This window comes from Pseudochaenichthys georgianus, chromosome 5 (assembly GCF_902827115.2).
Source record: "Pseudochaenichthys georgianus chromosome 5, fPseGeo1.2, whole genome shotgun sequence".
Classification (NCBI taxonomy): Eukaryota; Metazoa; Chordata; class Actinopteri; order Perciformes; family Channichthyidae; genus Pseudochaenichthys; species Pseudochaenichthys georgianus.
This window is the reverse complement of record NC_047507.1, coordinates 7,326,854-7,339,773: the sequence shown is the minus strand read 5'-3', so window position 1 is coordinate 7,339,773 and position 12,920 is coordinate 7,326,854. Positions and strand designations below refer to the sequence as shown.

The following is a 12,920-nucleotide window of genomic DNA, read 5'->3' as shown; positions in this document are numbered from 1 at the left end:
TGGTCCTCTGCTGTGCCCCTGGGCGGTCAGCTCAGTCCCGTCCTCCTGACCCCCCTCCACCCACCCTGGTGGCCTAGTGATACGGTTTTTCTGTCTGTCTTTGTCAGTTCGTCTTGTGTCATGACTAGTTCTTCGGTGAGTGTTCTGTTTTGTCTTTGTTTATCTGCGCCTAGCCTTGAAATAAAGGAGTTTTTCAGTTTATATCTGCATTTGGGTCCTGCCTGCTTCACACACCGTAACACATACAACCCCACTTCAAAACATCTAAACTATCCCATTAAGTTTCCCTGTATCTATAATGATGATGTGCTTTAGTACAAGCCTGAAACCCAACGTCATGGAATGTCTTTCCGCCTTGTTTCAGAAGTGGCAGTGTGTAGAGGACCCGACTGGCAAGCTGAGGCTGTATAAGTGTAAGGGCATGGCAGGTCTCTTTGCTCCACGTATGCAGGCTCTGATGGCCAGAGGTGCCTCCCACCTCCAGATGCCTCCCACCTCCAACTCTGACGGCTGTAACTGCGACGATGTGGGCTTCAAAACATCCTTCCTGAAGAGGAAGAAGCTGCTCACCAAGAAGAGTATGTTCCTTCTGTCACTTACATGCACCATTGTTCTGGTTGTCGTTATTAATAGAACTGATTATGTTCTGAAAGACGGTACTTTGAAATGTCCTTGCAGAAGCCTTGTCAAACGGGTCCATTAACCTCCAGCTAAAATAACCACCTTCTAAAGTATTCATGAGATGGGGAGCATGTGTCTGTGCTGCCATCATGTGGTCGACTTCAGTAGAGCATTTAATCATAGGTCCTTTGAAGAAACACTAAAAAAGATTGCAATTGTTGGAATATAATTCCAAGTGCACATAAAGAGTTTTACATATATCAGTATTTGCTTTTGTCATTTGCTGGTGTTCACTTGTGTACACCGCTTATATTTTGATTTTCATCTCCCTCAGATCCCTCTGTCTCATCTAAATCAGAGATGAAATCCGGTAAGGCTGCCTCGAGGAAGCGCTGGGCCCGCTCTGTGTCCTTTGAGCTGGAAGGGGACCTGTACGCTGTAGACCTGGAGGAAGGATACCAGCCCCTGGGCTCCAAGAATAGCAGCTGGGCCCCTCATCAGAGCAAAGTGGAGAATGAGGAGGATAATGAAGAGTTCAGTGGCATGGGAGCCACAGCCATACCCACCACCAGCAGAACAGTCACACCACCTGCTTCTCTTAAAGTGACCTACAGGTAAGACAGTGTCTGTATTACGGTAACATGTTTGTGGTGATAAAAGGAGAAATAATGTAGACTTACACATGCTGTTATTCTTTTTTTGTATCCTGCAGGTGCTCTATTCTTATGAATGACACAGTGCAATGTGACGGAGGCCTCTACAAGTCTCTTCAAGCATGGAAAGACCACAAACTGCACATTGAGCATGAGGTGCTGATGCAAACTCTTCCTCAACTCAACTTCATTTATATTGCCTTTCAGACAAACAGCACGTGAAAAAACGTTAAAAAAAAACAGAAAAAACAATGATATTTGGATTTTTGCATGTCTAAAAATAAAAAGTTAGATAAATAGAAGTCACTAGAATAAATTAATGATGGTATGAAAAAACATGATTAAGACTTGTGTAACAAATAATGACCTGTAAAAGCCAGGCTAAAAATATATATGTTTATGTTTCTATTAAAATGTAGTTTAGCTCTGAGCAAAAGTGGTTGCCTGGCCATTTATTGAGTCAATAAATAATAATAATAATAATAAGTTTAAATGCATGTTGAATCGGACCCGTAAAGCCAGTTTTGCAGGTTTTTATTAGCGTGTTGTATAATTAGGTTTGTGTTTGCTCCTCCTGTGTTTAGATTGAAACCTTGCAGACCAAAATTAAGAACCTGCGGGATGTGAAAGGTCACCTTAAGAAGGTGCGGCCAGAGGATTGTCAGTGTAACACTCCCAGGTGAGAATGTGTCCGGGCAGCATTTATACCTGTGTATCAATATAACTACATAAGTCACAGTTGTTTCTTGTCTTCACAGTTATCTCTTCAAGAATAAAGAGGCCTACAGGCTCAATGCAGGGCGCATGCTCTCCGTCAAGTAAGAAATTACATTGTTTGTCAATTTATATTTCCTCATGCAGTCTTGCTCTACTGAATTGGTTTTGTTCTTATTAGAATGCCATCAAAGCTAAAGAATCAGTGGCTCCAAAAGGAGCAGAAGCGCAAGAAGAAACTACGTAAATTCATCAAGAGGCTCCAAAACAACGACACTTGCAGCATGCCTGGCCTCACCTGCTTCGTCCATGACAACCATCATTGGCAGACGGCCCCCTTCTGGACAAGTGAGGAACAACATAAAGATAAATAACTTTTTTTCAAAGCAGCTATGGTGACAATCGTTTTTTGGAACAGTGTTGTAATAACCCGTTGTTTTCCACTCTCACCCCTCCCTTCCTCACCTACTCCGGTACCTCCCTCCCTCAGTGGGTCCGTTCTGTGCATGCACCAGTGCCAACAACAACACCTATTGGTGCCTGAGGACCATCAACGACACGCACAACTTCCTGTTTTGTGAATTTGCCACCGGTTTCCTGGAGTATTTTGACCTCAACAGTGACCCATACCAGGTATTTCATTTATACAGCCGCACTGAATAATATTGCAGACACATCAATAACATAATAACTATAAAATGATACCACAACATGATTCAGAGTGCATTCCTGTGAGCACAGGGGGTACCGATTTTTCCAGAGATTTCACAGAAAAGCACTTCCTGACATTCTTTCCTTACTATTCCTGTAGCTGATAAACGCCGTCAGCAGCCTCGACCGCAACGCTCTGAATGCAATGCATCAACAGCTCATGGACTTACGGGCCTGCAAGGGACACAAGCAATGCAACCCAGAGAAGGGTGAGTAAGAAGCCTCTCAGGCAAACATGATTGATTATAGTGTCTCCGGTCATTTTACACTGAGTCTAATGTTACCCCTTCCTTTCAGGAGGAAAAGAGAAAAACTACTTCAGTGAATACAGGTATTTTTTTCCTTCCTCCTACAGCACAGTTGATTACTTTCACAAACACTGCAGATGGATTTCAGGTTACAATTTGAACGGTGGGAGGTTACGGCCTCCCTAGAGGGCCCTTGGTTATGTTTTATTCTCACTATGAGTCATCTGTCGGGAAAATAAAATTCTGTGATGTTGAGCTGAAATTGAACCTCTTCAAACGGGTTCCTTACCGTTGTGATCAAAGGCTCTTTAGCATGCAGAAGCAGAAGCCAAAGAGGGCCGAAATGCAAGCTTGCTTTTTAGCTTCTGCTCTACCCTTCTTGTAATGAAGCCTAATTGCTTTTCTCTGCTGTGTGTGTGGGTGTGTATGTGTGTGTGTGTGTGTATAATATGTATATACACTTGTTTGTTTGTCTCCATGCACTTGCATTTGCCCCGCGCGTGTGTACGTGCTGTGCATGCCTCAGGCCAGTTCATCGTCGAAAGAGGCCAAAAGTGAAGAAGCCTTCCTCCAAATCGCTGTGAGTTTGTCATAACCCATCTGTTCTCGCGTAGTAAGCCAAGCTCTTCCCCTATCTCCATCCAGATTTGTTTTCCGCTTGGTCAGGTGACCCAGCAGCATGCTCCCCTCTCCCATTCTAATGTTCTTCTCCTATACTTACAGTAATTCTGCATTGCAAAGCTGCACTCCATCTTCTTTTCCATTCCACCACTCAAGTCAAAATCAATACAGCAATGCAGACGTGACGTTGTGTCATTATGTTGTTTTGTTCTGTTGTGTTTAGTCCTGTTCTTGTCATTTCTTACTTTTCCTTGTAGTGTTCGTAGGACAGATCACAGCTAGAGCCATGGTTTCCAGTGAATGCCTCGGTTAGCACATTTAACTCAGCGTTTTCTCCCATTCACAGAGGGCAGATTTGGGAAGGATGGGTTGGTTAACCGCCTGCATGCCACAACCCACGACATCAGCCTCCTCCTGAAGGAAGGAGATTGAGGACCAGAGGACCTTGACCACACTTTGATGGACCACAACCTGAGATACTCCTTTACTCTCATCTGGGTGTTACTCACCCGGGCAGAGGAGATGCTGAGAATGACAGGAAGCTCAAAGACTTTTCAATTCCACGTTCGCACACATTTCATTCTCATTATGTTCCGTTACCCCTCAGCTGTCCAGAACATTAACAGGAAGCTGTGAATCAGGTTGGACAGTTTGATGTCCACAAGCCATTCTGTCCAACCGTACTGCTTGTAAATAATATATATCAGCTTCCTTTCATGTCATATGGGACTATGTTGAAACACCGTGAGTTACAACTCTGCTGCTACTCAACAATGTCACGGCCCTCATGATGTCTCTGTGGCACATGCTGATAGCTTAAACATTTGGAGTAACAACAGGACATGTTTTCTTTCTCTGCACCAATGTGTCTGCACATGTAAGTGGTATGGCGTTTAAACGACAGACGAGACTCTTTCGCCATAATCTTTTGTATTATAGTTGTAATGCTGATGAATGTCCTTTATGAAGCATTATCTTCCTCAAAGCTGTGAGATTGTCTGCCTTGATCCAAACAGACCCAGTGTCAGCCACTCCTTGGACAGGCCTGTAGATCTCACCACTTCTCACAATGATACAACTCAACCGTCCAGAATATTTGAGCACTGGAAGGTGTCCTAAGTGAAAACCATTTGACTGCTTTGTATCGTGAGTTATCGCACTGTAGAAATATCTAACTTTTGTTCAGCTTGCTCTATATGGTGCTACAGGATAACAATACAGAGGTAAAATCTTGCTGTACAGTATGTATTTGAATGTATGTTGTGCAATTAATATAAATGTTTACAATATTTTTTATAATACTGAAGAGGCAGAGCTCCTTGTATGATATGGGTATAAACTTGTAGGGAGAAATGTAGCTTGAAACTGGTATGTCCTTTCCTTATTTACATCGGAAAAGCACTTAAAGGGTTCACTGTGAAGAGATGCGTTTAATGGATAAATAGTTTACTCTGTGCCAGAGGAACAACACAACAGTGTAATAATTATTGATGTGAATTTTAGCTATCTGCCTTTGTTAGCTTCTTTAATTATTATTTTTTCTAGCAAAGTTTCCATAGATCTGAGCGCTGATAGTAATTGTGAATAAAGTGTTTGAAACTGAACGTGAGCCGACTTTAATTGTGAAAGTGCATGGTGGTTTGTGTTCCTGTCCAGCAGGGGTCTCTGTCTGTCCACAGGCTAACACCAGGGTAACATACAGTCTATGGGTAACATGCTACTTACCTTACAGCACAGTGCAAATACAATGGTGCACAGAGGCGTGATAATAAAGTAAAGAGTTAGGCTCCTGCTCTTTGACTGGATGAGTAAAGTGAGAATAAATTGTAAAATGGGAAATGCAAGAAGTACTCGGATAATTTACTTAAAAGTAGTACTACTGCAGTGTAAAAATACTCAGTTATAAGTAAAAGTATTGCTTTTAAAAATGTACTTCAGTAAAAGTACAAACGTTTTTGCATCAAAATGTAATTTCAGTGCCAAATGTAAAATTACTCGTTTTGCAGAATGGTCCATTTAAGCACCATATCTTTTTTTGGAGTGGGTGGGTAGATAGGGTAGGATAGAGGGATGAGATTGAATTAATCCAAAAATGTTGTGCAACCTGAATTGTCTTCTGTACTCTGTTGTAAATTGAAGATGTTGCAATAAGAAATGTATGATAACAAAAATAATGTAAGTCTGCAAAGTAACAAGAAACGGAATCTGTCAAATAAATGTACTGGTGTACAACGCTGCAATTGTAGCAGAGTAGAAATAAAAAGTAGTGTAGAAATACTTAAGAACAGTACTTCAATACATTACACCACTTATGTTATACTATTTAAATAATGAACAAGTATACCACATAGCACATACTGGTGTGTCGCTTAGCAACCGCAGTGTTATGCTAGGCTACTTTTCAAATTGTATCTTTAGCCAACGGCTACAATCTGGTCAGACTATTTGATAAGCACCTTTTACGACTTCATTAAACACAACCATGATAAATAAACTGTCAAATGAAACAGAAACATAATGTAGTTATTTTTTAATTCACAGAAACATAGCTTTAAACGTGTATATATTGCTACAACTACAACAACAAAGTTAGTGTTCCGTGACGCAAAATGTGATAATAGTTGTCCACAGACGTTTAAGCATTTTATGACTGGATTGCTCAGCCAACTGAGCCATTACAATGTTTTTCTTATGGTTTGGCCCCTCTACTCTTTCCAGCCAGCTAGTGGTGGGGATACAGGGACGTGGGGGGGGGGGTGCAGACTGGGTGAGTGACCCCCATCCCAACCTATGACTCACATGCGGGGGCGGAGACTCCATATCGGATTCACCACGAAGGACTGTCCCGTACTCACTCGTCGGACGTCCGTACTGTTCGCACAGAAAACTACCTTCAGCCCGGCACCAGCTGAAATATCATTTTCCTTTAGCTTACGCCTCGTTTACAATGTGAAGAAAAAATGGCCGGAACAAGGTACGTTATCTCTCCTTTCGATTTAAAACTGATATAAACTTAACTGGAGAAAGTTACGAAGCTCGGTTGCCTCGCTACCAGCCCGCCGCCGACAGCTTTCTGAGGGCAGACTATGAACCAGACCACGCCGCTTTTATTGCATTACATGTTTTCAGTATTTTAAAATGTTTTTTGGTAGTTTTATCAATTCAATTACCGCTTAAATGTCTGGAAATTAAGTTACATGATTGGGAAAAGTCAGTAATGTGAAGAGAGTAGGTTGAAATGATTAATTTAACCTCGACATTTAAATAATATTAGCTAGTGGTGTCGCTATTTTATTAACAACAAGTGGTGTAAAGTAACTAAGTAGATTCTACCCAACTACAATTCAGGGGTTAATTCTGTACTTTTACTCAACTACATTTACTTAATCCCTTTAGTAACTTTACAGATTTGGAAAAATTATGTGAAATATATTAAGTTTACAGAATACTTTTGGGTTCACAACCCTCCAGCAAACAATTAAAATAAGCTGCACCTTTACCAGCTTGATAAATACTTTAATGGATCAATCATTATTATCAAACATGTAATATATATTGTTCTTAAATGGTCCAATTTGCATAATGAGTAATTTTAACTTTGGTACTTGTATATTTAGATGCTAATACTTTAGTACTTTTACTTGAGTAGCATTTTGAATGCAGGACTTCTACTTTAACAGAGTATTCCTTGACTGTGGTACTTCAACTTTTACTTAAGTACAAGGTCTGATTACTACCAATCCTGTTTAAAGGCAGTGTAAGTTGATAGCTTGTAGACTATGATTATGATAGAAGTTTAACCCTTAAAGTTGAGTTCTGCCACCACTTAGTACCTGTAGTTGTGGGGGAAATTGAACTGACTTTCTTTATATTTTTTCCCCAAGTCTTTGCTGTGGTTAGTAGGCAATAACCAAACGGAAGTCAAATGTTCCACAGCCCATTTGTTGCTCCAATTTTTACTGGAGGAAGCTAACTAAAGCTCAAATAGCAACTGGTTTGATCTCCACATGTTAAATTTCTTCTGCATCTGCTTTGCCTGCATTAAAACTTTGTTTAGCTTTTATCAACTTCTTTGGACAGATGGTTTGCATTAGTCCCCACAGTCTATTTAAAACTTTTGAGATGTATATGATAAGCTGCTTTTGGATCTTTCCAACAACTTCTTTTTATTACTTATGCTTTTGTATAGTTCCAATTTGATGGCTTTTAATGGCTAAAGCTGAAGTTTAAGAGTCTTTGATATCATATTATTCCTATGTATTTACCTCCTGCTGAAAACTAAACCATGGACATTGTTAGAAAACAATCTGCACAGACAGATGTCATTTATATAGCCTGAAGTGGTTAGTTTGGCGTCATGCCACCCTGTCTTCCTGGGTGCAGCAGTTTCACCTTTCTCTGCCAGCTGGTGCTCATCTGATGACAGCGCGGTGTTGGTTTATGCAAACGTGTTAACTTCTCCATCTGTCCAGCACTACATCTCTATCTGTCCACCAGCACTACAACACAGACAGAAAAAGGCAGGACAAGACAATGGTCCCTTTGGTTTTCGCTCGCTCCTAAAACGCGTCTTCCACTCATTTGGGCCTTTCAACGTGAGGAGTGGACATTAAAATAGGAAGTTGTCTCACTGTTATCCCTGTCAATGGGCATACAGCGGGGAACACACCATGCAGTTCCCTAACAAGATGGATACAAACTGGGTCTTTTGACAAGGACGAGGCAGGATGTCCATCCGACAGAGAATTTGAAAAGTAAAAGAAAACGGAAAAGTTTGTTTGCACGTTGAGAGGAAGTGATTTTGGCGTCTGTACTTTTTATGCGCTTTGACATTTTACCAATGTCATGCCTCATTTTGGAGAAACACTTTTTTTGGACAATTTAAAACTAATTATGTTTCAATTATTTATTTTTGTTAGTACTATACGCCTACTAACATAGCTGCGTTTTATTGCTCTTATTGCTTCACTCACACTTTTCATCTCACCGTTCTCTGCAGTCTGCCACAATGAAACGGTAATGAGGTTAACGTGATTTGCCAAAACACATGTATATGTACCTGTGCAGACGCTTTCATTTTAAAAACCTTTCCTCTGCAGAGATTAAAGGCGGGGTTAGCTTCCTGGCCCACACTAGCTGGAACCTGAAGCTCAGTGTGCTGATCATTACTCAATGGCTTTAAGGAATAATAGCTTGTGGGATGGTCTTACGCTCTAATACGCTATGAGGATGAATGAGTCATGTTTTTCGGAATCGCTGACAATTCTTTATAATCAAGTGAGCTGTCAGTAAACAACCTACATGAGCTTTACACTAGGGCTGCACGATATTTGAAAAAACAGACATTTTAATATCTTTATCCAATCGTTTCTTTAAATTGAATCGGCTGCAATTGGCAAGTTTGCTTTGATTGTTTGATACGATAATAATGAACGATTGTGATTAGTGTGTTGCTGTGTATGCGGAGCCTGTATGACACACACTAGCAACAAAGTGAGTTACCAAGAACCCTTAAATCAGAGGAAAATAGGTTGTACTGTATGGGACATACTTCTGTTGTAAGTAAGAAATGGAAAGGCGATCGTTCCATTTGTATCAGCTGCATACAAATTGAAGCATGGCTTGTTTGTGTGAATTTGCCTTAATTTGCAAGTCCTATTTTACTATTGTGAAAGCACACATCACAATGTCAATGCTGCAAGGATATATAGTGGAACTCTACTCAGCCCTACAGCCCCACAAAGACGCATAAAACACACCAGACGCATAGAAATGTAACTCTGCCTCGAGGACAGTATTTCTTTTGGACCCTGAAAAGCTGCATCACAGTTGTCTCCCTCCCTCCTCCATAAAGCTGTGTTGTTATCAAGAAATATTAATCCGTCCCTTCACCAAGGATCCCTAGCGATGGCCTCTTAAATCATAATCCCCCAACCCCCCCTTCTTGGGCCCGTACATCTCCACCAGGCTGCTCTGCACTTCTAAGCCTGGAGATCTGCCGTCTGCACCTTCACTTCCTCCAGAGCACCATCCGGACGGTTGTTTCCTGTGTGGCTCCTTGGGCCAGCCACTGACCCCCCACTCACCCTGTAACTCGGCCCTTGGATTAGACTCTGGCATCGTTTGTCATGTCAGCAGGGAAGGATTTTCGGGGGGATGGTGGGGTATAACTCGAGATGAAGTTACAAATCTGTGCTGCTGGTGGTTGGCGAGCAGGTCAGAAACTCATAGTAAATGTTATTTTGGACGCACTCAGATGGCAGAGAGTTTATTTTTAAAAGGCAGACATGTCTTAATTTTAAGTATGACCCTGAATGATCTGACAAGATAATGTTTGGACAATGAATGTGTAGGGTTATTAAGCACAATTACAACCTAATAGGTTAATTCATTTCTGTTGTTTGGATAAGTGACCCCATTGTTCCCGCTCCGACAGCTGGTATACTGGACAAGGCTGGCCTGTATGTGTGGTAAACACCCGGATCCCGTCCTCAGCTTTCCCTGCACATGTTCACTCTCGTCCAAAGTTGTATCTGACCTGAAAAATCCCCATGTGTTCTTCTGCGAAGGAAAGGGGAGGATTTAAGGAAGGACAGGGACTTCTGTTTGGTCGGGCTTACCCCTATAAAAAGACATTTATTGACCCCGTCGTTGGAGTAGTGTCTCAGACAGACCGTGACTGTTCAGCCGAGCAGTAAGGGGGCCGGAAGTTCCCAGCATTTCTGCTGAAAGCTGCAGCTTTCGTGGGAGAAGGGAGAATGGCAGGACAAGACAATACTCTCCATACAGAAATCACAGGGCGCTTCTTCTCTGCGGTGAGTTTGGAGGCGGATTACAGGGAGGGCATTTGAAGTAACATTCAAGACTGCCAACGCTCAAATGTTCGGCTGGAACCGGTGTTGAGGTAGGCCCTATTATCTGACATCTCGTAAAGAATCGGTTTGTTGCAGCGGGGGTGAACAATTTGGCATCTACAGGGAACTTAATTCTCTCGGGCCATGTTAAATTGCTAGTTGGAAAGAAGCATGGGAAAAACTGTCCTTGCTGAAGGGTGGCTGAACGACCTTGTGCGATCCAGTCTAATCCAGTGCCAATGGAGAGGGGAAACTGTCTCTAGTTCTAGATTAGGGCAGCTGTTGAAGGAGGTCACCCCGGACCTCGTATACAGTCCTCCCCGCCGCGCCTCTGATTGGCTGCGCTCCCCTGTGTGGAAGCACCACAGAGAGTTCTCGCTGAATGAAGTCTGCCTGTTGATCTGACAATAGTCTGCATTGTTCTGTTCCATCACAGGCTTTAGAATAGGGTGCATTTCAGAGGCTTTGTAATGCACATGACCGTGAGTCAACACAGGACATTCTTGTCAACTAGGTAACCATTTGTTCTATTCCCACTCTTTCATGTCTAACGAGAAAGTGTTGGCGCCTGCAGCAAAAGGGAAATGTTAAGACTTCTCAGTGAGATCAGTGTGTTTGCGTGGATCAGTCAAAGTAGCCCTATGCATTGCTTCTGGCTGAAGACATTACAGTATCGGCTGCATTATGCAGACATCGTAACTTTTTATTTATTCCTATGTTTAAACAAATAAACAAACATCCAACAGTGGCACACGCTGAGGCATAAGCCTAGAAAAAACCGGACCATCTGGTTCTTGTGGTTTTAGGAGTGTGCATCACCGATGACTCAGACACGCTATTCTCATGTGTTGCTGTATCACATGAAAGAGCTAATTGGAGGTATGTTTGCTAATCACTATTGACTGACAATGACATGTCTTTGTTGTAGGAGAGAATAACTCTGTTTGACTTAACATACATTTAGTTTAGTCAATTTATTGAACATGTCAGAAACAAAAAAATATAACAATAATATATATATATATATTCTCTTTTTTTATTTTTTTCACTCAGATTAATAATTATAACAAAGTACCAAAAAAAATAATAATAATAATTTTCAGATAGTCTCTGTTCATGTTCAACATTGGCAGGAAGGTAGTGTGAAAGGGAGCAATCTGATGGGGTGCAACACTTTACTTTTCTATCTGGCATATCATGGGACTGTACTGTCTGCCTAGCCTACTGCTTTTTGAGATCGGTACTACTGCCATAAAAAAATAGTCCCATCTAGTAAGCAGCTTGTTAGCGTCTTATCCGTGCCGTGGAGGTAAACCAGGTGCCCGTGCGCTCAGGAGTCCCTCTGCTCGTCTTTATCCTTGCCAGCCTTGTTCTCTCTGCCAGGCAGTTTGTTCTTAAAGTGATTTAGCGCTCCTCTTTCCCTTGGCAACATGCAGCCCTGGTTCCTGGGTCATTAAGTCCGGCTCCTTCGTGCCTTACGTTTCTTGCTGTGAAAAACAACCCCTGAACTTGTTTGCCAATGTCAGCACACTAGAAGTGAGGAATGGACACTGACAACTGCTGCTGAGGGCTGGGGGGGGGGAAGAGCAAAGTGGAGGAGGGGTGAAGTCGAGAGAAAAGGTTTGAAATCCTATTCATGTCCTTATTAATGCAGTTCACTAAGATGTCTATATTTAAAGTGCAAATGCATATAAATCAATTGAAAGGCTCATGTATCATCCCAGCTTCTTTTCCATGACTTCTCACACCCTTTCGATCATCTGAATCCTCCAGGCGCTGAGCAGAAGATAGATTAACTTTGTCCGAAAGGCAAAGCAACACTAGCATGCATTGAATATAGTGACTCAAAAGACTTTATAGATTCTCTCAAAAGGCAGAATAGTAAACAATCAGGCAGTATGTGGCCGTGTGTCTGTCTTACAAAGCACGCCACTGTTAAAGTCAGAGAACAAGATGAGTACACAGCATCCTAACCCGGGGTATTAACTTTACGAGGGGATAAATGCCAAGTTGCCTCTCAGAAGTCCATTACTCTGTAACAGACTCGGCAGGCTTTATGCAGGTTTGTTTGTTGTCAAATTAAATGCAAGACCCCACACACATTCTCACGGGGACCAATTGCACCATGAGTTCTACGACCTCTGACCCTGGTGACAGGACAGGAATGGGAGGTGTTAAACAAAAGAGCCGAAGAATGTATGAATGACAGGTGCGGGGCTTTTTTTTCTGTCATCTGAAACATGTGCACTCCCCCCCCCCCCCCCCCCCCCCCCGGCGGAGTTTAGGAGTCAGCGCATACATCCTGCACAGAAAAGATCCACCAACACCTCGTCCCGGCTCTGTTTGCAACAGAAACATTTATTCAGCTTCTAGGAAACAAACATGGAGACTAGATGAACCTCCATCAAACCTGATTCAGGTTGTCACTATCAACAAAGAGTGCGGGCGATGGAAAGACAGCCCGAGCTGACCTGTCCTTTGTTGCCCTTAGTTGTATT

The 12,920-nt window shown here is 42.1% G+C and overlaps 2 protein-coding genes across 7 annotated transcripts in view; both read left to right on the top strand.

The window, feature by feature from the left end:
* The window catches only part of sulf2a (sulfatase 2a), a 42,911-nt gene extending 37,763 nt beyond the window's left edge, over positions 1-5,148 (top strand). For 2 of the 3 annotated variants that reach the window (XM_034082128.2, XM_034082129.2), the window contains 11 exons: positions 365-578; positions 956-1,235; positions 1,334-1,430; positions 1,859-1,953; positions 2,033-2,092; positions 2,170-2,336; positions 2,479-2,621; positions 2,800-2,908; positions 2,997-3,030; positions 3,474-3,527; positions 3,915-5,148. In XM_034082128.2, coding sequence (XP_033938019.1) covers positions 365-578; positions 956-1,235; positions 1,334-1,430; positions 1,859-1,953; positions 2,033-2,092; positions 2,170-2,336; positions 2,479-2,621; positions 2,800-2,908; positions 2,997-3,030; positions 3,474-3,527; positions 3,915-3,945 — 1,284 coding nt within the window. In that variant the 3' untranslated portion in view covers positions 3,946-5,148. The remainder of the gene's footprint in view (positions 1-364; positions 579-955; positions 1,236-1,333; positions 1,431-1,858; positions 1,954-2,032; positions 2,093-2,169; positions 2,337-2,478; positions 2,622-2,799; positions 2,909-2,996; positions 3,031-3,473; positions 3,528-3,914) is intronic. The other variant, XM_034082130.2, reaches the window with a different exon arrangement.
* Positions 5,149-6,317: 1,169 nt separating this feature from the next.
* Positions 6,318-12,920, top strand: part of arhgap46a (Rho GTPase activating protein 46a) — a 41,862-nt gene continuing 35,259 nt past the window's right edge. Inside the window, exon 1 of one of the 4 annotated variants that reach the window (XM_034082497.2) lies at positions 6,318-6,542. In XM_034082497.2, coding sequence (XP_033938388.1) covers positions 6,529-6,542 — 14 coding nt within the window. In that variant the 5' untranslated portion in view covers positions 6,318-6,528. Of the gene's footprint in view, positions 6,543-8,074; positions 8,585-10,255; positions 10,384-12,920 lie in introns of those variants that run through there. The other 3 variants (XM_034082495.2, XM_034082496.2, XM_034082498.2) reach the window with 3 other exon arrangements.